This window comes from Pleurodeles waltl, chromosome 10 (assembly GCF_031143425.1).
Source record: "Pleurodeles waltl isolate 20211129_DDA chromosome 10, aPleWal1.hap1.20221129, whole genome shotgun sequence".
Classification (NCBI taxonomy): Eukaryota; Metazoa; Chordata; class Amphibia; order Caudata; family Salamandridae; genus Pleurodeles; species Pleurodeles waltl.
Window position 1 is genome coordinate 89,356,315 of NC_090449.1, and position 26,318 is coordinate 89,382,632.

The 26,318-nt window shown below is 46.5% G+C and overlaps 1 protein-coding gene across 3 annotated transcripts in view; it reads left to right on the forward strand.

Moving 5' to 3' along the window:
- The window catches only part of TRRAP (transformation/transcription domain associated protein), a 1,102,174-nt gene that overhangs the window by 94,860 nt on the left and 980,996 nt on the right, over positions 1-26,318 (forward strand). For all 3 annotated transcript variants that reach the window (XM_069209830.1, XM_069209829.1, XM_069209828.1), the window contains exons 15-16: positions 3,791-4,109; positions 4,221-4,318. In XM_069209830.1, the coding sequence (XP_069065931.1) occupies positions 3,791-4,109; positions 4,221-4,318 (417 nt within the window). The remainder of the gene's footprint in view (positions 1-3,790; positions 4,110-4,220; positions 4,319-26,318) is intronic.

Sequence of the window (26,318 nt, forward strand, 5' to 3'; positions counted from 1 at the left end):
AGCAGAGTTCTTTGGAAGGCAGGAGACAGGCCGGTGAGTTTCTGGAGCCAAGGCAGTTGTTGTCTTCTGGTCTTCCTCTGCAGGGGTTTTCAGCTAGGCAGTCCTTCTTCTTGTAGTTGCAGGAATCTAATCTTCTAGGGTTCAGGGTAGCCCTTAAATACTAAATTTAAGGGCGTGTTTAGGTCTGGGGGGTTAGTAGCCAATGGCTACTAGCCCTGAGGGTGGGTACACCCTCTTTGTGCCTCCTCCCAAGGGGAGGGGTCACAATCCTAACCCTATTGGGGGAATCCTCCATCTGCAAGATGGAGGATTTCTAAAAGTTAGAGTCACCTCAGCTCAGGACACCTTAGGGGCTGTCCTGACTGGCCAGTGGCTCCTCCTTGTTATTCTCATTATTTTCTCCGGCCTTGCCGCCAAAAGTGGGGGCCGGGGCCGGAGGGGGCGGGCAACTCCACTAGCTGGAGTGTCCTGCGGTGCTGTGACAAAGGGGTGAGCCTTTGAGGCTCACCGCCAGGTGTTACAGCTCCTGCCTGGGGGAGGTGTTAGCATCTCCACCCAGTGCAGGCTTTGTTACTGGCCTCAGAGTGACAAAGGCACTCTCCCCATGAGGCCAGCAACATGTCTCTAGTGTGGCAGGCTGCTGGAACTAGTCAGCCTACACAGACAGTCGGTTAAGTTTCAGGGGGCACCTCTAAGGTGCCCTCTGGGGTGTATTTTGCAATAAAATGTACACTGGCATCAGTGTGCATTTATTGTGCTGAGAAGTTTGATACCAAACTTCCCAGTTTTCAGTGTAGCCATTATGGTGCTGTGGAGTTCGTGTTTGACAAACTCCCAGACCATATACTCTTATGGCTACCCTGCACTTACAATGTCTAAGGTTTTGTTTAGACACTGTAGGGGTTCCATGCTCATGCACTGGTACCCTCACCTATGGTATAGTGCACCCTGCCTTAGGGCTGTAAGGCCTGCTAGAGGGGTGACTGACCTATACTTGCATAGGCAGTGAGAGGCTGGCATGGCACCCTGAGGGGAGTGCCATGTCGACTTACTCGTTTTGTTCTCACTAGCACACACAAGCTGGCAAGCAGGGTGTCTGTGCTGAGTGAGAGGTCTCCAGGGTGGCATAAGACATGCTGCAGCCCTTAGAGACCTTCCTTGGCATCAGGGCCCTTGGTACTAGAAGTACCAGTTACAAGGGACTTATCTGGATGCCAGGGTCTGCCAATTGTGGATACAAAAGTACAGGTTAGGGAAAGAACACTGGTGCTGGGGCCTGGTTAGCAGGCCTCAGCACACTTTCAATTGTAAACATAGCATCAGCAAAGGCAAAAAGTCAGGGGGCAACCATGCCAAGGAGGCATTTCCTTACAGGTGTTAACACACTTCTCCCCACGGGATGACTCACCAGTTTGAATTCCAAAGCAGGGAAGCTTCAAAGAAGCCCACCACCGCCTTTATATGCTCATCTGGTTCTCTTCAGAGGAAGATGCCAATCTCTCTTCCCCAGGGCCCATTTGGCACCTGGACAGGTGGGCAAACTAGCTATGCAGGAAACGTGTTGCATTTCCAAGTTGGACACATTCCTAGGGTGACCAGCTTGAAATGAAGACAGCCTTAGTAATTTTGCCATCTTGTGTGTAGAGGAATTAGAAATTCTGGGAGGGTGATGCCCACAACCCAAAGGAAGTTGTCATTTATGGGGTGTAGTTACCCCAAGGGAAAGGACCTCATTGACTACTACCCTTCCACCCCTTAAATTGAGCATTTAGGGGACACTCTGATACCAGGACCACCGATCATCACTGGACACAAAAGGAAGAGTGAACCCAAGAACTGAGAAGCACAATGAACTTGGCGCCAACCCTGCTAGCATGTCTGCTGCACCGTACCCTCGAGAAGCAACTGACTTGTCCTGCTGCTGCAGCATCCAAGAAACCGGGAGAGCTGCCAGTGCTTTGCAAATTGCCAAGAACAACTCCCATGGAGCAGAGGAGCTGCTTCCCTGCATCTGCTGGCAGCCAAAGATAGAATTATGAGGACCGACAAAAACCCAATGCCGACAGCACCACTGCATCGGAGCCGCCTAGCCTGAGCTGAAGTGGTCCAGTGGTGCTAGGGTGCTTCCTAGGCCCTCCAGAGATGAAGCCTACCTTGTCCGCTTTGGACTTCCCAGTGACTTCTACAGCTTGTTTCTGCAGACCCCCTCCCTCCTCTCCCCCCCCCCCCCCCTCAGCTGCGTGTGATCTGAAGGCAAAGATCAAATGCCTCAGGACACCTCTGCACCTGTCTGCCCTACAGCCCGAGGAGAATGGACCATTGGTGCGCCCACATGCCCGAGGTCTTAAAAGGTCAAGCCCCCCTGTGGGTTCACCCGGACTGACCTTTCAGTCCCAACTTGCAGGAACTTTTGGAATGGACCAACCACCATAGACTTGCACAGGGCATCTGATGCCATACTGTACCAGGCAGTTCCAGTGCTGCCTGAGGCAACCTGCCTAAGGACTTGCCCCATACTTACCCTAAGTCCATGAGATTGGTCCCATAAGTGAATGTACTATACCTATATGCAGTGCCTGTTCTTCCTCATGGGATAAAATTATTGCATGTGACAAATGCACTGTCATTTTTTGCAAAGTCTAAAAATTCCTATCTCGGAAAGTATTCACCGAACTCTGTGATCCATATAAAAGTATGTTATTTTCATAAATTGGTTTGAATTTCTTTGAGTGTCTCATTTACTGTATGAGTGTGGGCCTTACATGCTTAGCACTACCCTCTGAAATGCCTAACTGCTTGACCACACTACCCAGAAAAAACATTTGGGTTCTCTCTAGTGTCTCTGTGATACCTTTGGGGTTTGCTTGGACTCTTTGTACAGTGTACCTCAGTTTGGTCCACTTTATAAAGAGCCAGCTTCCTACAAGCCCTCACTGTATATTTAGTCCAGTGAACTTCTAAACCACTAAATAAAGTTTTGACTGCTTGTCTTTTCTTTCACTGTAGAATCCAATAGAAGGGAGTTTTAACCTGGAGTAAAATATTATTTGTGACCCTCGAGACGAGTTACCCAACATTAGGACTACCCAGTAACCTCTGATTGCCTTGGCACTTAAAGAGGGCCTCACAGTCTACCTCTAGTAATTGAGTGGATGAATGTTATGGAAAGGTCAGAAATTCAGTCAGCAAGGAGCTTCCTGATATCAGAGTATGGAAACACTATATAAAATATTCAGTATGAAGTGCTTGATTTTTCATAGTAAATCTTTTCTGCTGTGAGAGGCTTTTACCTACAGTATCCAGATGTGGCTGTCCTGAAAGACTGTACCTGCCAAGGACTTAACGTCTTGAATACATTTTAAATGTTTTTTTCTAAGCTCTTGGTTATGTACTCTGTGTTTATACATATTAAGGACTTTAAGCCTAGGATAGAATTGTAAGGGTGCCCTATGCTGCTCAGGTTTAATATTGCTTTTGAAGCATTGCTGTGTGGGTGAATTCTGTGTAGTGAATTTAGCAGTGTTACATTTTATTACATTTGGGCTGTTTAGTAATATTCTATGTGCTGTATTAAAACTAACTTGAAATATTAGAACATGGTGAGCTGTTGAAAGGAACATGTTACTTTTTTGGGAGCTGCTACCCTTCATTTGGAATATGCATTTTGTAACATATCAGGAGCTTTGTGTGTGTTTTAGAGTTCGCAAATCTGTTTTACAGATCTCACTCTTGTTCACAGGCCATCTACGATTTTTGTGTTTATAAGAGTGCCTTGTTTTCACCTTTACAGGTTTTTGTTTTAAAGTTCCACACCATTTCACGTTACCAGCTGCCCGCCATCTTTAAAAAGTGCAAGCCACAATCTGAACTTGGGGTTGTTGAGGCTGTGTTATCAGGAGTTCCGGTGGCCCCATCCACTCCTGCTCTTCCTCCTGCACCGTCAGCGCCTCCACCACCAGCTCCAGTACCAGTTTTCGACAAGCAGGGAGAGAAGGACAAGGAGGATAAGCAGACATTTCAAGTGACAGACTGCCGGAGCTTGGTAAAAACCTTGGTCTGTGGTGTCAAGACAATTACATGGGGCATAACGTCGTGTAAAGCACCTGGTGGTAATGCTACACAGCTTCTTATAACACAAGCACTTACTGTTGCATTGTAGTTTAGAAATTAATAAAGTATTACCAGCAATAACAAATTCTGTCTCCCGGTTTTCTTTTCAGAGGCCCAGTTTATTCCCAACAAGCAGTTCCAACCAAAGGAGACTCAGATTTATATCAAACTAGTGAAATACGCCATGCAAGCCTTAGATATATATCAGGTATGAAGATTGGATCACATTTTATATTGTATATAGGAATTGTTGCATTTTACTTGCTTTTTGATTTGTTTTGTATTTGATTAATATATGATTGTATATTTTTGTATGTCGTGTTTTTTTCAAATCTTTATTGGCGTTTTCAAACACATGTTACATATTACATCAAACTTTGTTTGCAGTGGCTCGGAATATTCAGTCGTACTCCTCAAATGTAGAAGTGCATGTCTATATTGATTACAGAAATAATGAAGGCTGTTCAGCTTCTGCGGTGCTGCAAGAATACTAGAAGAGTAGAAACCCACACAGAACTTTAAGAAACCAAGTTACATACACAAATACTTCAGAAGGTTGAATAGCCGTCAAATCCTCAATTAGCAATAGTACCCACCCCTAGGATACCTTTCTTTTGTACTGATCCAAGGTATACCATACACTTTTAAAGATGTTTTTATCAGTGGTGTAGATTTAGTAATATTTGTGCAGTTGAAGGCTCATCAGAAGATTCATACAATTGAAACATGCGAGATGCTCTAAATTTATATGCTACTTTGAGTCGGTGTATAACTATTTGGAAGTTTCTTGGAGCTCATATGTGCCATTACTTCTGTAATCTGTCTTTTTTGGCCCTACTGCCGATATTGACTAATTGTGGCAAACGTTGCTACTTCAGAAGAGGCAGAATTCTACTTTGAAGAGTTCAGGCATTTACCTCTGTTTTAAGGAATGGGGACCATATGTCTAGAAATATGTTCTTGTCCTGTAGTTTGTACATGATTTGCTTACATGATGCAATTTTATTCATTTCAGTAATCCATTCCTCTGACATTTAAATGTGTTAAGGGGGGTGGGAGAGAGGAGAGAGGGGAAAGGGTAGAGTAGGGGTTTGGGGTGGAAGAAATCCACCAGTGTCTTAATATTCACATTTTTGCAGAACCCAATTGTGTCACCCAGCCACATCCTTTGTTGATCTGACATCCCTAGGATATTGAATGCTGTTTGGCAGTTTTATGCGTTGATTAAAGCTTCCATTCATTGTATAGTTTGCCAACACTATGATATCTAGTTTCATCTAGGCTGCCAGCATCTTCAGAAATCCAAGCTACTTAATACCTTGCTTTGTTTTGTTTCGGGAGTGACCTGCACCAATTTCAGAGTATCCTGAAGTGGTTTAACTTTAGGTGTGCCTTTGTAATACCAGTGTTGTGTAGCTCTAGCATTTGTGCCCAGTCATTGAAGTTGAGTTTGCCACTCATTCTGTAGGTATATTTCATAATTTCAAATATTGAGTTATAGGGGACTCCCAGACGCCCTAGGGTTATTTTACAAATCTGTATTTAAGGCAGTAGCTAAGTTGCAAATACCTTCATGTTTGTGAGCCCGTAAATTGAGCTCTGTAGTGCTGGAAATGAATCAGGCCTCTGTCTACTAACACCTGGTCATTCAGGTTAACCTGCCTCTTTCAGCATAGAGGCATGTTCTTTGTAACATGCAACACATGTAATCCATTCTATCTTGTTGAACACCTCAGGATTGAGAGAAAGTTCCAGTGCCTTCAGTTATACATCTTTGGTGAGCCACAGTAGATGGACTAGATTGAATTTTGTTAATCATCTGCCAGTGACAAATTCTACGTGGGTGTGGTATGTAATTATCACCTGCTTCAGCATATTCTATAGATCTTAGTCAATACTTTTTGAATCTGAGAGGATGAGTTTGTTTCCCAGTGAACTCCCAGACCTATATGTTCCTTCTACAACAAGACACATCCCTGGAGACACTGATCCATATAAAGCGCAGGCCACCTCTGGCCCTGCTGGGCTCACTTGAGTCAGCGGCTAGCTCTGGCATCAGTCTATGATCTCCTTTGTGTCCACAGGGAAGAGTAGTAGAAAGACTCAAAAACTCTCATCTTAAAATAAAAAAATGTGATTTGCAAGTGGAATTCCCAGCAAGTTGAATGGTAGATTCCAGCATTAGGCTTCCAAACTGAGTGAAATAACGTATTCACTTAGTGAACATGTAGTGTAGTTCAAGAGCAAAGGTCTGAAGATTTACCCTGGGAATTTCGAGATCTGGAGAACCGTATGCGTCAGAATAATACATGCGTCATGAGCATTTGTGAAAAGGTAGAAAGCGATAGTCCTATAGGTTTCACTGTTTGTTTGTTTTAACAAGCCATCCTAAATTTGGCAGACTGGGACATCAATTACCAGATTCGTTCAGCCCATCATTTTCTATTTCGATGGCCTAAGCCTTAAGGTCCTGGGGCAATCTTCATGCCTTTGCAATATTGATTTATTTGGTATTTTTATTTGTCGACAGCTCTTGTTCCAGGCTGCTCACCCAAACAGTCCAGGCTAAGATAGTGAGCTAGCTTTCTGTGTACTCTCATACTAATGCTAAGCGACTTTGAAATGCCGCTGGTGGTTACACCAGCTGATTACGCAGTTCCAAGCAGCTGGGATGCAGTCTATCTTTAAGAAGACAGATTGCATGAGATGACAGGGCTGAGAAATGAGATTGCAGAGAAATGAAAGGCTGATTTTAGAAAGATGCCTGAAAGACCAAGCCCCATCTACATGGTGCATACCTGACTATTGCAGGCACTTTGAATTACAGCACCCAATACTTCTGAGCCTACAAAGCGAGTGCTAATAAACAAGCAATGGGACTTAATGAACTTGGTTTACAAAATTAGGCTCAAAACTAGCCTAACTCCTTCATAAGTCAGAAGAAAGCCTCAGTCCTGCATACCAAAGGAGATGATTCACGTGTTGGAAGTACTTCAAAGAGAAGACATTTTTAAATAAATAAACCGGTTTGGCACACACAAAAGGATGAGTTTTATTTTGTTTGTGTAAAAAAAAAAAAAATATATATATATATATATATATATCTCTCTAATGCCGAGTAAAATGCCAAATACATTAGCATAATGTAATACAGGTATTAATGTGGAGTAGTGGCGCATACTCCTCATCAACACACAATCAAAAAAAACTATCAACACAATACACACAATCTAAGGTGGAAACAAAGGGGGGTGCACATAATGCCTTCATGTGTGTCACTATGTTTAGGAACCTGCCAACCTAAAACTTATTTTTTTAACAATTGTACATTTATTGCACCTCATAGTCTATTGATAAGAGTTCTTACATTTATTGCTTAAGGGATCAGTGTCCGATATTGAGTAATGATGGACAAAGCGAAAAAAAAGCAAAACCAAAATGAGTTGATTTAATCTAATGTGAGTTTTATTTGGGGCTGATCTACAGAATTCTATTTCTATTTTTTTCCCTTTATTTTTTACTACAGGAAGAGATGGTGAACTATCCTCTGTCTCCCTGTCACTGTAATGTAAACCACTGTAATCATGCATCCTAATGTAATGAGGAGCGGTGTTTCTTGACCTCTTTCCAGTAGCCGCCTGGGACTTGGGGCTAGTGGTCAGGAGAAGAAGGGGCTCATGTTGGCACTATAGGCGTGATGAATGGTTAAAAGTTTTGTTGGATGGGAGCCAGAATGCAGGCCCGCAAAAAATAGAAAGATTGATTCTGGTTAGCAGTAAATATGTTCGACCCAAGGATTTCCATGATGCAACTAATATTGGTGAAGATTCTTGATTAGGGTGTCCACAACTTTTTATTGTCTGTTAGTGGACTGAAGATGATTTTAGAATTGCAGGATGTTAAAGCAGAGCTACAATACATAGGCACCGTAATAGTTTGCCTTAAAGAGCCAAATGGGCAAACTTAGGAGCAATGGGGCGACCAAGTCAGAATGCACACCTAGAAGTGATGCTTAACTTGCAAAGGGAGACTCCTGGATATGTACAAATACTTTGTGATTCCTCAAGACTCAGTCTGATTTGCGAGAACAGGGAGAGCAGGTGGTTCCTTTACACTATGAGCTAGGTGGGCCAAATGAAGATGACCCTACTATGTTCCAACAACTACTTCTAGAATTGACATAATGGGAGGGCTCTTGTACTGTGTTGGGATATTAAGCTAATAATAAATCCTCATGTTGATGAAGCCAATGTATACAAGTGAGAAATGCATGCTGCGATCACATGGCACTGCTTTACATATGAAATCATGTGGGCTTCTTGATGGTTGACTACACTGTCATCCTTCCTTTCTGGGATATATCTATTATGTGTCCCATAAACAATATCCCAGAATCAATATTATGTGGGTTGATGAGGCTCTGTTTGACTATTCACTGGCAGTATTTCACATCACAATTATGTAGCACTCTATATATCCCAAAATTACTTACTTATGATAGGTTCAAAGAGATAGAGATTTGACAAAACTTCTTAGTAATGATCACTACATGGCATATATAACAGAAATGCCACCTGACTTTATTGCGGAAAATATTAAATTCTCTCTATAGGAAATTACCACCTATTGTGTGGAGTGTCCCAGATTTTTGCTGTTTCTTTGTTTGCTGGCTGTAGAACTCTATGGACTTTACCTCTGTTGACAAATAGTGAACTACCTGTGCTTCCTCCTTTTTAATGTTCAATAATTGTCGTAACTCTAACTGGCATATTTGACTTACCTATACGTTCCTAGTGTACGGTACGAGGTATAACCAGAGCCTGTAAATTAAATGCCACCAGTGAACTGCAGCACCTACTGTGCCATCCAATGCAGTTTCACTGTAAACATGGCATTGTAGAATGACTGAAGTAGTTACCGAGCTGCAGTTTGACTTGCCAAATAAATGTTTTTGACAGGTCTAAACCTTCCGTTTAAATTCTAATGTCCCCGCTTAGTAGAAATCTTAGCTCATGAGGCAGGGTGCATGGAATTTTTAAAGTAGGACACATAGAAATTGAATGTTAAGAATGTCCTTACAATGACTAGCACTCAACTCCTACCTATGTACATACTGTTCTGTTCCAAGGCTGGCTGTTTATTAGAGAAACACTAGGATGCACTATTACATTTAAAATGCGGTCTCCTCTTTTTGACTTGTATTAAGAGTCCAATTCACTGGTGAAGTTTGATTATCAAAAATGTAAAGAAAAATGTAGTTTTAGAACATTACATTGCTTGCCTAAAGCCTCTGGAGGCTAATTTGCATTTGCCTTCAGTGCAGCCCAGTAAGTGCTCAAGCCCTGAATGTGGTATGATAGCTGCTCCCAGAGCAGAAATAAAGGCATGGGTGTGGGAGGTGTTTTTATATCTCTGGTAAGATGACCAGTCGAGCTGTGCCCAGGAACATGATGAACTCCAAAAGGGACTCACCTGTCATACCCAGGTTATACTTAAACATGCCCCTTCTTTACTCCTCCAGGCAGGCACCAATCCCAGTGGGGAGGGAACTGTCACCAGAACTGGTTTGAAGTGACCACAGAGGAGCAGTTGCTCATTTCCCTGCCCAAACCTCTGGGGTGGGTTCCCAGGCTGTTCACAGTGGAGGAAGGGTTTCACCATCATGAATTTAGGCAGAGGGGAACACTGCAGGATTGTTTGTAGTAGGAAATACAGCAGAATTGGGCAGGGTAACCATTGGTAACTTTTATACTACATTGGTGAGAAAGAAGCCAGGAGTTGCTTCCACCTACAGGCTGGTGTTGGTCATAATTGTGGAATTCCCAGGACCCTTTTCTGAACACTACTGGCCCTGAGGAAGATCACAAGAGAACTGCACCTGCTGTATTAGACTTGGGCACAGCCCTGAAAGACTGAACCTGCTCCCTCTTGTACACAGGACAAAGAAGTGGACTTCATTGGTCATAAGTGGGACTTCCTGTTCAGCTACAGGGACACTGAAAGCAACAAGAGACCTTTTGTGAATATTTCAAGCTGACCAGTTGCAACTATCCCTGCCCCGGACATTGCAGGAGCCCTCTGCTGGAGTGAGTCCGTATGCCTAAGTGCTGTTTCTGAGCTTCTGGAACTATAGCTGGATCTGTATGGACTAATACCACCCCTGCAAACCTGGGACTTGGAAACGTTTTGGCTCAAAAGCCCTACAGAGTACGGAGACAAACCTTCTGAGCTGATCTCCCCCAAGTGCAGTGCCTCTGGGCTGATGTGGAAGTTCTCCAAGCAGGAGAAAAACAAACCCAACAGCAAATCTAATTCAGCAGGACCTCGCATGGATGGTATATGGCCTTGTCGACCCCTCTTCGGCTAGAGCTTGCAGTCTTACCCCGCTGGAGCAGTTGGAGCTAAAAAAAAAATACAAAAATAAAAATAAAGTGACCCGGTGTGAATGAACAAATCTTGACAGGTGAAGGCCCCTTAAGTACTCTATTGACGAGTGACCTTTCTTGGGTGTGAAATTCAAATTTCTACCGCTTGGGGGCGTCACCCCCAATTCGTCGAGCAGCTATGCAACGCTCGTGGAGTTCTACTCCGCTTTCAAAATTCATATCCTGTTCCCTGTAATAGATGTATTGTTTGCTTAAAATGGGTAGTCACCCCACCTGGAAGATGGTTAGACACCCCACCTTAAATAACAGCCCAGTTTCTTACTCTCTCCTTTTGGAAATATGTAGGCTTCAATGAAACAATGGTATGGGTTGCCACACTGTTTACAATTGAAAGACATAGAAGCACCCAACAGGAGATAGAATAGCTGTGCAGTTTACTTATGCTTCCCGAAATTAAGCAGTGTGGTCCACTATGACACAGAGTTGCCGTATCAAAAACCTCAGACCATTAAAATGTGATTACATTTTTTTTTTGCAACAAAACAATGAAAATTGCTTGTAGCCACAAGCTTAACTATTTTGAGAATAATGTAAAATTGGTTGTATCTTGTGTTTCTGAGTTGAACAGGCTTGTAAAAATGATATTCATAAAATTATAGACTGACAAGGTAAAGCGGATCAGGGAAGAGGAAATTGTTGACACCTTGCATTCATTCTACTTTGGTAATCATCTCACACCTTCCTGCAAATTGACAGTGACCTATTTAAAGCCTGTCCACAGGAGTCTGCTTACTGAACAACAAAAAGCTATTCCACAGTCACAAATTGCAATTTTAGAACTTAAAACAATAGCTATCTCTTCTCTACCATTATGCGAAGTGTCAGGTCCTTAACTAATTCTGTCTGAATCTTATTCCCTGTGAAAAAAAACACTTAAAAGCTGAATTTCAGTTCTGGCTCAAACAAATAAACCTCCCCATAACTTTCTATTGTTAAACTGTTTTGTGTACCTGTTTCATTGGCAGCATACTGCTTTGTGCATAGTTGTTTTTATTTTTTTGTAATTTTATTTCAGTGAACTTCATAACCTTTTTTTCTGTTGTACTTAATTTTCAGCCCCTGCTGCGCACAGCTTTTGGCCGTGACAGGAGGGATTGGGTGCAGGGAATGACCCGTGAAGTATACAAAAAGTGATGGATGAATTGCCACTAGTAATTACTCAGGGTCACATTATTAGCCCTCAATATTTTATACACCATGCCCCCTCAGTATGGACCCAGGCATATGCAAACCACTCTTGACCCTGCTTAAATGGCAACAGTCCAGCCCAAACTGCCGGACTAGGCCCTCCCTGACCTGGAACACAAGCAACCCAGGACTGCTATCACTCTTATTAGAGCTCCTCAACTGAGGTCTTGCTTGGTTCGTGGGGACAGTGTGCACAGGGACTACATCTTGGCATACCGGTCCCACTTAGGGCAATACACTTAAAGACAAAAAACGATGGATGGCATGCTTGAATTTTCTACATATCTGGGAGTTCTGTTCTGTTCTCAAATTGACAAAGATTTCATGAAATGTTGAATCTTTAATTGATAAAATACCTTAATGAACCCATAAATGCTTTTGTTTTTCTTTGGGATTAATCGACCATTGCAGTATTAAAGTGTTTATTCTACCCAGTTTCTTGTACCTTTTCTGAGTGGTTCTTGTATAATAAGTGTTTTTTTTTTCTTTTTTCCCAGCAATGTTGGTCTTTTGCAGTCGCTTTTTATGTCACTATAAACCTATGCATCGGAGGGTCCACTGGCAATAACTGCCACTAGAAAGAGAGGTGGGGTTGGTTAGGCATTACCCAACCTTAGATATTATTATTAGGTTGCTTTCTTGGCACAACTTTCACAGGTTGTTGGTATAGGTCACCCCTACTCGATTTGAGTATTGTATCCTGACTTTGTATCCTGCCAGGTCTTTTTAACCCCTCTAAGAGGCAAGACATTAGCTGTTTAGGTCTATATCTAGAAGGATATTACTCACCGGGTTTCTATTCTTTTAACTCACGAGATATTCTGCCCTGTGTCATAATCCCTCCCTTATGTTTTTAAGATATATTTGGTATATCATGGTCTAATTCGACTCTGCAATATGTAGGTGTAAGGAAATGCCTCCTTGGCATGGTTACCCCCTGACTTTTTGCCTTTGCTGATGCTATGTTTTGAATTGAAAGTGTGCTGAGGCCTGCTAACCAGGCCCCAGCACCAGTGTTCTTTCCCTAACCTGTACTTTTGTATCCACAATTGGCACACCCTGGCATCCAGATAAGTCCCTTGTAAATGGTACCCCTGGTACCAAGGGCCCTGATGCCAAGGAAGGTCTCTAAGGGCTGCAGCATGTCTTATGCCACCCTGGAGACCCCTCACTCAGCACAGGCACACTGCTTGCCAGCTTGTGTGTGCTGGTGAGGACAAAACGAGTAAGTCGACATGGCACTCCCCTCAGGGTGCCATGCCAACCTCACACTGCCTATGAAGTATAGATAAGTCACCCCTCTAGCAGGCCTTACATCCCTAAGGCAGGGTGCACTATACCATAGGTGAGGGCACCAGTGCATGAGCACTGTGCCCCTACAGTGTCTAAGCAAAACCTTAGACATTGTAAGTGCAGGGTAGCCATAAGAGTATATGGTCTGGGAGTCTGTTTTACACGAACTCCACAGCACCATAATGGCTACACTGAAAACTGGGAAGTTTGGTATCAAACTTCACAGCACAATAAATGCACACTGATGCCAGTGTACATTTTATTGTAAAATGCACCACAGAGGGCACCTTAGAGGTGTCCCCTGAAACCTTAAACGACTATCTGTGTAGGCTGACTGGTTCCAGCAGCCTGCCATGACCGAGACATGTTGCTGGCCCCATGGGGAGAGTGCCTTTGTCACTCTGAGGCCAGTAACAAAGCCTGCACTGGGTGGAGATGCTAACACCTCCCCCAGGCAGGAGCTGTCACACCTGGCGGTGAGCCTCAAAGGCTCACCCCTTTGTGCCAGCACCGCAGGACACTCCAGCTAATGGAGTTGCCCGCCCCCTCCGGCCACGGCCCCCACTTTTGGCGGCAAGGCCGGAGAAAATAATGAGAAAAACAAGGAGGAGTCACTGACCAGTCAGGACAGCCCCTAAGGTGTCCTGAGCTGAAGTGACTCTAACTTTTAGAAATCCTCCATCTTGCAGATGGAGGATTCCCCCAATAGGATTAGGGATGTGACCCCCTCCCCTTGGGAGGAGGCACAAAGAGGGTGTACTCACCCTCAGGGCTAGTAGCCATTGGCTACTAACCCCCCAGACCTAAACACGCCCTTAAATTTAGTATTTAAGGGCTTCCCTGAACCTAAGAATTTAGATTCCTGAAACTACAAGAAGAGGAGGACTGCTGAGCTGAAAAACCCCTGCAGAGGAAGAACAGAAGACACCAACTGCTTTGGCCCCAGACTTACCGGCCTGTCTCCTGCCTTCCAAAGAAACCTGCTCCAGCGACGCTTTCCAAGGGACCAGCGACCTCTGAGCCCTCTGAGGACTGCCCTGCTTCAAGAAAGACAAGAAACTCCCGAGGACAGCGGCCCTGCTCCAAAAGAACTGCAACTTTGTTTCAAGGAGCAGATTTAAAGACCCCTGCAACTCCCCGCAAGAAGCGTGAGACTTGCAACACTGCACCCGGCGACCCCGACTCGACTGGTGGAGAACCAACACCTCAGGGAGGACCCTCCGGCGACTCCAAGACTGTGAGTAACCAAAGTTGTCCCCCCTGACACCCCACAGCGACGCCTGCAGAGGGAATCCCGAGGCTCCCCCTGACCGCGACTGCCTGAACTCCATTTCCCGACGGCTGGAAAAGACCCTGCACCCGCAGCCCCCAGCACCTGAAGGAACGGAACCCCTGTGCAGGAGTGACCCCCAGGAGGCCCTCTCCCTTGCCCAGGTGGTGGCTACCCCGAGGAGCCCCCCCCCCCCTTGCCTGCCTGCATCGCTGAAGAGACCCCTTGGTCTCCCATAGGAAACTATTGGAAACCCGACGCGTGTTCCCACACTGCACCCGGCCGCCCCGGCGCTGCTGAGGGTGTACTTTTTGTGCTGACTCGTGTCCCCCCCGGTGCCCTACAAAACCCCCCTGGTCTGCCCTCCGAAGACGCGGGTACTTACCTGCTGGCAGACTGGAACCGGGGCACCCCCTTCTCTCCATTGAAGCCTATGTGTTTTGGGCACCTCTTTGACCTTTGCACCTGACCGGCCCTGAGCTGCTGGTGTGATAACTTTGGGGTTGCTCTGAACCCCCAACGGTGGGCTACTTTGGACCCCAATCTCAAACCTGTAAGTGATTTACTTACCTGTTGAAAATAACAATACTTTACCTCCCCCAGGAACTGTGAAAATTGCACTGTGTCCACTTTTAAAACAGCTAAATGTGTTTTATGTAAAAAGTATAAATGCTATTGTAATTGTTCAAAGTTCCTAAAGTACTTACCTGCAATACCTTTCAAATGAGATATTACATGTAGAATTTGAACCTGTGGTTCTTAAAATAAATAAAAGAAAATATTTTTTTTCTATAACAATACCTATTGGATGGATTTGTCTCTGAGTGTGTGTTCCTCATTTATTGCCTGTGTGTATGTACAACAAATGCTTAACACTACTCCTTGGATAAGCCTACTGCTCGACCACACTACCACAAAATAGAGCATTAGTATTATCTCTTTCTGCCACTATCTTACTGTAGGAAGTTGGCTCTGTATGTGCTATTTCAAAGTAAGGAATAGCATGCACAGAGTCCAAGGGTTCCCCTTAGAGGTAAAATAGTGGTAAAAATAGATAATACTAATGCTCTATTTTGTGGTAGTGTGGTCGAGCAGTAGGCTTATCCAAGGAGTAGTGTTAAGCATTTGTTGTACATACACATAGACAATAAATGAGGTACACACACTCAGAGACAAATCCAGCCAATAGGTTTTGTTATAGAAAAATATCTTTTCTTAGTTTATTTTAAGAACCACAGGTTCAAATTTAACATGTAATATCTTGTTTGAAAGGTATTGCAGGTGAGTACATTAGGAACTTTGAATCATTTCAATTGCATGTATACTTTTCAAGTTATTCACAAATAGCTATTTTAAAAGTGGACACTTAGTGCAATTTTCACAGTTCCTGGGGGAGGTAAGTTTTTGTTAGTTTTACCAGGTAAGTAAGACACTTACAGGGTTCAGTTCTTGGTGCAAGGTAGCCCACCGTTGGGGGTTCAGAGCAACCCCAAAGTCACCACACCAGTAGCTCAGGGCCGGTCAGGTGCAGAGTTCAAAGTGGTGCCCAAAACACATAGGCTAGAATGGAGAGAAGGGGGTGCCCCGGTTCCGGTCTGCTTGTAGGTAAGTACCCGCGTCTTCGGAGGGCAGACCAGGGGGGTTTTGTAGGGCACCGGGGGGGACACAAGTCCACACAGAAATTTCACCCTCAGCAGCGCGGGGGCGGCCGGGTGCAGTGTAGAAACAAGCGTCGGGTTTGTAATGGAAGTCAATGGGAGATCTAGGGATCTCTTCAGCGCTGCAGGCAGGCAAGGGGGGGGTTCCTCGGGGAAACCTCCACTTGGTCAAGGGAGAGGGACTCCTGGGGGTCACTCCTCCAGTGAAAGTCCGGTCCTTCAGGTCCTGGGGGCTGCGGGTGCAGGGTCTCTCCCAGGTGTCGGGACTTAGGATTCAAAGAGTCGCGGTCAGGGGAAGCCTCGGGATTCCCTCTGCAGGCGGCGCTGTGGGGGCTCAGGGGGGACAGGTTTTTGTACTCACAGTCTTAGAGTAGTCCTGGGGTCCCTCCTGAGGTGTTGGATCGCCACCAGCCGAGTCGGAGTCGCCGGGTGCAGTGTTGCAAGTCTCACGCTTCTTGCGGGGAGCTTGCAGGGATCTTTAAAGCTGCTGGAAACAAAGTTGCAGCTTTTCTTGGAGCAGGTCCGCTGTCCTCGGGAGTTTCTTGTCTTTTCGAAGCAGGGGCAGTCCTCAGAGGATGTCGAGGTCGCTGGTCCCTTTGGAAGGCGTCGCTGGAGCAGGATCTTTGGAAGGCAGGAGACAGGCCGGTGAGTTTCTGGAGCCAAGGCAGTTGTCGTCTTCTGGTCTTCCTCTGCAGGGGTTTTCAGCTAGGCAGTCCTTCTTCTTGTAGTTGCAGGAATCTAATTTTCTAGGGTTCAGGGGAGCCCTTAAATACTAAATTTAAGGGCGTGTTTAGGTCTGGGGGGTTAGTAGCCAATGGCTACTAGCCCTGAGGGTGGGTACACCCTCTTTGTGCCTCCTCCCAAGGGGAGGGGGTCACAATCCTAACCCTATTGGGGGAATCCTCCATCTGCAAGATGGAGGATTTCTAAAAGTCAGAGCCACCTCAGCTCAGGACACCTTAGGGGCTGTCCTGACTGGCCAGTGACTCCTCCTTGTTTTTCTCATTATTTTCTCCGGCCTTGCCGCCAAAAGTGGGGCCTGGTCGGAGGGGGCGGGCAACTCCACTAGCTGGAGTGTCCTGCTGGGTTGGCACAAAGGAGGTGAGCCTTTGAGGCTCACCGCCAGGTGTGACAATTCCTGCCTGGGAGAGGTGTTAGCATCTCCACCCAGTGCAGGCTTTGTTACTGGCCTCAGAGTGACAAAGGCACTCTCCCCATGGGGCCAGCAACATGTCTCGGTTTGTGGCAGGCTGCTAAAACTAGTCAGCCTACACAGATAGTCGGTTAAGTTTCAGGGGGCACCTCTAAGGTGCCCTCTGTGGTGTATTTTACAATAAAATGCACACTGGCATCAGTGTGCATTTATTGTGCTGAGAAGTTTGATACCAAACTTCCCAGTTTTCAGTGTAGCCATTATGGTGCTGTGGAGTTCGTGTTTGACAAACTCCCAGACCATATACTCTTATGGCTACCCTGCACTTACAATGTCTAAGGTTTTGTTTAGACACTGTAGGGGTACCATGCTCATGCACTGGTACCCTCACCTATGGTATAGTGCACCCTGCCTTAGGGCTGTAAGGCCTGCTAGAGGGGTGTCTTACCTATACTGCATAGGCAGTGAGAGGCTGGCATGGCACCCTGAGGGGAGTGCCATGTCGACTTACTCGTTTTGTCCTCACTAGCACACACAAGCTGGCAAGCAGTGTGTCTGTGCTGAGTGAGAGGTCTCCAGGGTGGCATAAGACATGCTGCAGCCCTTAGAGACCTTCCTTGGCATCAGGGCCCTTGGTACTAGAAGTACCAGTTACAAGGGACTTATCTGGATGCCAGGGTCTGCCAATTGTGGATACAAAAGTACAGGTTAGGGAAAGAACACTGGTGCTGGGGCCTGGTTAGCAGGCCTCAGCACACTTTCAATTGTAAACATAGCATCAGCAAAGGCAAAAAGTCAGGGGGCAACCATGCCAAGGAGGCATTTCCTTACACAACCCCCCCCCCAAACGAAAGAGGATGAGACTAACCTTTCCCAAGAGAGTCTTCATTTTCTAAGTGGAAGAACCTGGAAAGGCCATCTGCATTGGCATGGGCAGTCCCAGGTCTGTGTTCCACTATAAAGTCCATTCCCTGTAGGGAGATGGACCACCTCAACAGTTTAGGATTTTCACCTTTCATTTGCATCAGCCATTTGAGAGGTCTGTGGTCAGTTTGAACTAGGAAGTGAGTCCCAAAGAGGTATGGTCTCAGCTTCTTCAGGGACCAAACCACAGCAAAGGCCTCCCTCTCAATGGCACTCCAACGCTGCTCCCTGGGGAGTAACCTCCTGCTAATGAAAGCAACAGGCTGGTCAAGGCCATCATCATTTGTTTGGGACAAAACTGCCCCTATCCCATGTTCAGAGGCATCAGTCTGCACAATGAACTGCTTAGAATAATCTGGAGCTTTGAGAACTGGTGCTGAGCACATTGCCTGTTTCAGGGTGTCAAAGGCCTGTTGGCATTCCACAGTCCAGTTTACTTTCTTGGGCATTTTCTTGGAGGTGAGTTCAGTGAGGGCTGTCACAATGGATCCATATCCCTTCACAAACCTCCTGTAATACCCAGTCAAGCCAAGGAATGCCCTGACTTGAGTCTGGGTTTTTGGAGCTACCCAGTCCAGAATAGTCTGGATCTTGGGTTGGAGTGGCTGAACTTGGCCTCCACCTACCAGGTGGCCCAAGTAAACCACAGTTCCCTGCCCTATCTGGCATTTGGATGCCTTGATAGAGAGGCCTGCAGATTGCAGAGCCTTCAAAACCTTCTTCAGGTGGACCAGGTGATCCTGCCAGGTGGAGCTAAAGATAGCAATATCATCAAGATAAGCTGTGCTAAAGGACTCCAAGCCAGCAAGGACTTGATTCACCAACCTTTGGAAGGTGGCAGGGGCATTCTTTAAACCAAAGGGCATAACAGTAAACTGATAATGCCCATCGGGTGTGGAGAATGCTGTCTTTTCTTTTGCTCCAGGTGCCATTTTTATTTGCCAGTACCCTGCTGTCAAGTCAAAGGTACTTAGAAATTTGGCAGCACCTAATTTATCAATGAGCTCATCAGCTCTTGGAATTGGATGGGCATCTGTCTTGGTGACAGAATTGAGCCCTCTGTAGTCCACACAAAACCTCATCTCCTTCTTTCCATCTTTGGTGTGAGGTTTGGGGACTAAGACCACTGGGCTAGCCCAGGGGCTGTCAGAGCGCTCAATTACTCCCAATTCCAGCATCTTGTGGACTTCCACCTTGATGCTTTCCTTAACATGGTCAGACTGTCTAAAGATTTTGTTCTTGACAGGCATGCTGTCCCCTGTGTCCACATCATGGGTACACAGGTGTGTCTGACCAGGGGTTAAGGAGAAGAGTTCAGGAAACTGTTGTAGGACTCTCCTACAATCAGCTTGCTGTTGGCCAGAGAGGGTGTCTGAGTAGATCACTCCATCTACTGTACCATCTTTTGGGTCTGATGACAGAAGATCAGGGAGAGGTTCACTCTCTGCCTCCTGATCCTCATCTGTTACCATCAACAGATTGACATCAGCCCTGTCGTGGAAGAGCTTAAGGCGGTTTACATGGATCACCCTCTTGGGGCTCCTGCTTGTGCCCAGGTCCACCAAGTAGGTGACCTGACTCTTCCTCTCTAGTACTGGGTAAGGGCCACTCCATTTGTCCTGGAGTGCCCTGGGAGCCACAGGCTCCAGAACCCAGACTTTCTGCCCTGGTTGGAACTCAACCAGTGCAGCCTTTTGGTCATACCAAAACTTCTGGAGCTGTTGGCTGGCCTCAAGGTTTTTGGTTGCCTTTTCCATGTACTCTGCCATTCTAGAGCGAAGGCCAAGTACATAGTCCACTATGTCCTGTTTAGGCTCATGGAGAGGTCTCTCCCAGCCTTCTTTAACAAGGGCAAGTGGTCCCCTTACAGGATGACCAAACAGAAGTTCAAAGGGTGAGAATCCTACTCCCTTCTGTGGCACCTCTCTGTAAGCGAAAAGCAGGCATGGCAAGAGGACATCCCATCTCCTTTTGAGTTTTTCTGGGAGCCCCATGATCATGCCCTTTAATGTCTTGTTGAATCTCTCAACTAAGCCATTAGTTTGTGGATGGTATGGGGTAGTGAATTTATAAGTCACCCCACACTCATTCCACATGTGCTTTAGGTATGCTGACATGAAGTTGGTACCTCTGTCAGACACCACCTCCTTAGGGAAACCCACTCTGGTAAAGATACCAATGAGGGCCTTGGCTACTGCAGGGGCAGTAGTCGACCTAAGGGGAATAGCTTCAGGATACCTGGTAGCATGATCCACTACTACCAGGATATACATATTTCCTGAGGCTGTGGGAGGTTCTAGTGGACCAACTATGTCCACACCCACTCTTTCAAAGGGAACCCCCACCACTGGAAGTGGAATGAGGGGGGCCTTTGGATGCCCACCTGTCTTACCACTGGCTTGACAGGTGGGGCAGGAGAGGCAAAACTCCTTAACCATGTTGGACATATTGGGCCAGTAGAAGTGGTTGACTAACCTCTCCCACGTCTTGGTTTGTCCCAAATGTCCAGCAAGGGGAATGTCATGGGCCAATGTTAGGATGAACTTCCTGAACAGCTGAGGCACTACCACTCTCCTAGTGGCACCAGGTTTGGGGTCTCTGGCCTCAGTGTACAGGAGTCCATCTTCCCAATAGACCCTATGCGTTCCATTTTTCTTGCCTTTGGACTCTTCAGCAGCTTGCTGCCTAAGGCCTTCAAGAGAGGGACAGGTTTCTTGTCCCTTACACAGCTCCTCCCTTGAGGGTCCCCCTGGGCCTAAGAGCTCAACCTGATAAGGTTCAAGCTCCAAAGGCTCAGTTCCCTCAGAGGGCAGAACTTCTTCCTGAGAAGAGAGGTTCCCTTTCTTTTGCTGTGTTGCAGTTGGTTTCCCAACTGACTTTCCTGTTCTCTTGGTAGGCTGGGCCATTCTTCCAGACTCCAGCTCTACTTGTTCACCCTGTGCCTTGCATTGTGCTCTTGTTTTCACACACACCAGTTCAGGGATACCCAGCATTGCTGCATGGGTTTTTAGTTCTACCTCAGCCCATGCTGAGGACTCCAGGTCATTTCCAAGCAGACAGTCCACTGGGATATTTGAGGAGACCACCACCTGTTTCAGGCCATTGACCCCTCCCCATTCTAAAGTAACCATTGCCATGGGATGTACTTTTCTCTGATTGTCAGCGTTGGTGACTGTGTAAGTTTTTCCAGTCAGGTATTGGCCAGGGGAAACCAGTTTCTCTGTCACCATGGTGACACTGGCACCCGTATCCCTCAGGCCCTCTATTCTAGTCCCATTAATTAAGAGTTGCTGTCTGTATTTTTGCATGTTAGGCGGCCAGACAGCTAGTGTGGCTAAATCCACCCCACCCTCAGAAACTAGAGTAGCTTCAGTGTGGACCCTGATTTGCTCTGGGCACACTGTTGATCCCACTTGGAGACTAGCCATACCAGTGTTACCTGGATGGGAGTTTGGAGTGGAACCTTTCTTGGGACAGGCCTTGTCTCCAGTTTGGTGTCCATGCTGTTTACAGCTATGACACCAGGCCTTTTTGGGATCAAAGTTTTTACCCTTGTACCCATTGTTTTGTGAAGAGGCTCTGGGCCCACCCTCCTGTGCAGGTTTTTGGGGGCCTGTAGAAGACTCTTTACTATTTTTAGTTTTGGTTGTCTCATCACCCTTCCCCTGGGGAGTCTTTGTGACCCCTTTCTTTTGGTCACCCCCTGTTGAAGTCTTGGACACCCTTGTCTTGACCCAATGGTCCGCCTTCTTTCCCAATTCTTGGGGAGAAATTGGTCCTAGGTCTACCAGATGCTGATGCAGTTTATCATTGAAACAATTACTTAACAGGTGTTCTTTCACAAATAAATTGTACAGCCCATCATAATTACTTACACCACTGCCTTGAATCCAACCATCTAGTGTCTTCACTGAGTAGTCAACAAAGTCAACCCAGGTCTGGCTCGAGGATTTTTGAGCCCCCCTGAACCTAATCCTGTACTCCTCAGTGGAGAATCCAAAGCCCTCAACCAGGGTACCCTTCATGAGGTCATAAGATTCTGCATCTTGTCCAGAGAGTGTGAGGAGTCTATCCCTACACTTTCCTGTGAACATTTCCCAAAGGAGAGCACCCCAGTGAGATCTGTTCACTTTTCTGGTTACACAAGCCCTCTCAAAAGCTGTGAACCATTTGGTGATGTCATCACCATCTTCATATTTAGTTACAATCCCTTTAGGGATTTTCAACATGTCAGGAGAATCTCTGACCCTATTTATGTTGCTGCCACCATTGATGGGTCCTAGGCCCATCTCTTGTCTTTCCCTCTCTATGGCTAGGATCTGTCTTTCCAAAGCCAATCTTTTGGCCATCCTGGCTAACTGGATGTCCTCTTCACTGGGGCTATCCTCAGTGATTTCAGAGGTGTTGGTCTCTCCTGTGAGGGAACCAGCATCTCTGACTATTATTTTTGGAGTCAGGGTTTGAGAGACCCTGTTCTCCCTAGATAGGACTGGTAGGGGGGAATTGTCCTCCAAGTCACTATCCTCTTCCTCTGAGTTGCCACCCTCAGAGGGGTTGGCCTTTTCAAACTCTGCCAAAAGCTCCTGGAGCTGTATTTTGGTAGGTTTGGGGCCCATTGTTATTTTCTTTATTTTACAGAGTGACCTTAGCTCCCTCATCTTAAGATGGAGGTAAGGTGTGGTGTCGAGTTCCACCACAGTCACATCTGTGCTAGACATTTTGCTTCTAAAAGTTGGAATACTTTTTAAGAATCTACAACTGGTTCTAGAATCTAATTCAAACTTTTACAAACTTTTAAACTCTAAAAGAAATGCTAAACAGGGACTTAACACACAAGGCCTTAGCAGGACTTTTAAGAATTTAGATAACTTTTCAAATTGCAAAAATCAATTTCTAATGACAATTTTGGAATTTGTCGTGTGATCAGGTATTGGCTGAGTAGTCCAGCAAATGCAAAGTCTTGTACCCCACCGCTGATCCACCAATGTAGGAAGTTGGCTCTGTATGTGCTATTTCAAAGTAAGGAATAGCATGCACAGAGTCCAAGGGTTCCCCTTAGAGGTAAAATAGTGGTAAAAATAGATAATACTAATGCTCTATTTTGTGGTAGTGTGGTCGAGCAGTAGGCTTATCCAAGGAGTAGTGTTAAGCATTTGTTGTACATACACATAGACAATAAATGAGGTACACACACTCAGAGACAAATCCAGCCAATAGGTTTTGTTATAGAAAAATATCTTTTCTTAGTTTATTTTAAGAACCACAGGTTCAAATTTAACATGTAATATCTTGTTTGAAAGGTATTGCAGGTGAGTACATTAGGAACTTTGAATCATTTCAATTGCATGTATACTTTTCAAGTTATTCACAAATAGCTATTTTAAAAGTGGACACTTAGTGCAATTTTCACAGTTCCTGGGGGAGGTAAGTTTTTGTTAGTTTTACCAGGTAAGTAAGACACTTACAGGGTTCAGTTCTTGGTGCAAGGTAGCCCACCGTTGGGGGTTCAGAGCAACCCCAAAGTCACCACACCAGTAGCTCAGGGCCGGTCAGGTGCAGAGTTCAAAGTGGTGCCCAAAACACATAGGCTAGAATGGAGAGAAGGGGGTGCCCCGGTTCCGGTCTGCTTGTAGGTAAGTACCCGCGTCTTCGGAGGGCAGACCAGGGGGGTTTTGTAGGGCACCGGGGGGGACACAAGTCCACACAGAAATTTCACCCTCAGCAGCGCGGGGGCGGCCGGGTGCAGTGTAGAAACAAGCGTCGGGTTTGTAATGGAAGTCAATGGGAGATCTAGGGATCTCTTCAGCGCTGCAGGCAGGCAAGGGGGGGGTTCCTCGGGGAAACCTCCACTTGGTCAAGGGAGAGGGACTCCTGGGGGTCACTCCTCCAGTGAAAGTCCGGTCCTTCAGGTCCTGGGGGCTGCGGGTGCAGGGTCTCTCCCAGGTGTCGGGACTTAGGATTCAAAGAGTCGCGGTCAGGGGAAGCCTCGGGATTCCCTCTGCAGGCGGCGCTGTGGGGGCTCAGGGGGGACAGGTTTTTGTACTCACAGTCTTAGAGTAGTCCTGGGGTCCCTCCTGAGGTGTTGGATCGCCACCAGCCGAGTCGGAGTCGCCGGGTGCAGTGTTGCAAGTCTCACGCTTCTTGCGGGGAGCTTGCAGGGATCTTTAAAGCTGCTGGAAACAAAGTTGCAGCTTTTCTTGGAGCAGGTCCGCTGTCCTCGGGAGTTTCTTGTCTTTTCGAAGCAGGGGCAGTCCTCAGAGGATGTCGAGGTCGCTGGTCCCTTTGGAAGGCGTCGCTGGAGCAGGATCTTTGGAAGGCAGGAGACAGGCCGGTGAGTTTCTGGAGCCAAGGCAGTTGTCGTCTTCTGGTCTTCCTCTGCAGGGGTTTTCAGCTAGGCAGTCCTTCTTCTTGTAGTTGCAGGAATCTAATTTTCTAGGGTTCAGGGGAGCCCTTAAATACTAAATTTAAGGGCGTGTTTAGGTCTGGGGGGTTAGTAGCCAATGGCTACTAGCCCTGAGGGTGGGTACACCCTCTTTGTGCCTCCTCCCAAGGGGAGGGGGTCACAATCCTAACCCTATTGGGGGAATCCTCCATCTGCAAGATGGAGGATTTCTAAAAGTCAGAGCCACCTCAGCTCAGGACACCTTAGGGGCTGTCCTGACTGGCCAGTGACTCCTCCTTGTTTTTCTCATTATTTTCTCCGGCCTTGCCGCCAAAAGTGGGGCCTGGTCGGAGGGGGCGGGCAACTCCACTAGCTGGAGTGTCCTGCTGGGTTGGCACAAAGGAGGTGAGCCTTTGAGGCTCACCGCCAGGTGTGACAATTCCTGCCTGGGAGAGGTGTTAGCATCTCCACCCAGTGCAGGCTTTGTTACTGGCCTCAGAGTGACAAAGGCACTCTCCCCATGGGGCCAGCAACATGTCTCGGTTTGTGGCAGGCTGCTAAAACTAGTCAGCCTACACAGATAGTCGGTTAAGTTTCAGGGGGCACCTCTAAGGTGCCCTCTGTGGTGTATTTTACAATAAAATGCACACTGGCATCAGTGTGCATTTATTGTGCTGAGAAGTTTGATACCAAACTTCCCAGTTTTCAGTGTAGCCATTATGGTGCTGTGGAGTTCGTGTTTGACAAACTCCCAGACCATATACTCTTATGGCTACCCTGCACTTACAATGTCTAAGGTTTTGTTTAGACACTGTAGGGGTACCATGCTCATGCACTGGTACCCTCACCTATGGTATAGTGCACCCTGCCTTAGGGCTGTAAGGCCTGCTAGAGGGGTGTCTTACCTATACTGCATAGGCAGTGAGAGGCTGGCATGGCACCCTGAGGGGAGTGCCATGTCGACTTACTCGTTTTGTCCTCACTAGCACACACAAGCTGGCAAGCAGTGTGTCTGTGCTGAGTGAGAGGTCTCCAGGGTGGCATAAGACATGCTGCAGCCCTTAGAGACCTTCCTTGGCATCAGGGCCCTTGGTACTAGAAGTACCATTTACAAGGGACTTATCTGGATGCCAGGGTCTGCCAATTGTGGATACAAAAGTACAGGTTAGGGAAAGAACACTGGTGCTGGGGCCTGGTTAGCAGGCCTCAGCACACTTTCAATTGTAAACATAGCATCAGCAAAGGCAAAAAGTCAGGGGGCAACCATGCCAAGGAGGCATTTCCTTACACAACCCCCCCCCAAACGAAAGAGGATGAGACTAACCTTTCCCAAGAGAGTCTTCATTTTCTAAGTGGAAGAACCTGGAAAGGCCATCTGCATTGGCATGGGCAGTCCCAGGTCTGTGTTCCACTATAAAGTCCATTCCCTGTAGGGAGATGGACCACCTCAACAGTTTAGGATTTTCACCTTTCATTTGCATCAGCCATTTGAGAGGTCTGTGGTCAGTTTGAACTAGGAAGTGAGTCCCAAAGAGGTATGGTCTCAGCTTCTTCAGGGACCAAACCACAGCAAAGGCCTCCCTCTCAATGGCACTCCAACGCTGCTCCCTGGGGAGTAACCTCCTGCTAATGAAAGCAACAGGCTGGTCAAGGCCATCATCATTTGTTTGGGACAAAACTGCCCCTATCCCATGTTCAGAGGCATCAGTCTGCACAATGAACTGCTTAGAATAATCTGGAGCTTTGAGAACTGGTGCTGAGCACATTGCCTGTTTCAGGGTGTCAAAGGCCTGTTGGCATTCCACAGTCCAGTTTACTTTCTTGGGCATTTTCTTGGAGGTGAGTTCAGTGAGGGCTGTCACAATGGATCCATATCCCTTCACAAACCTCCTGT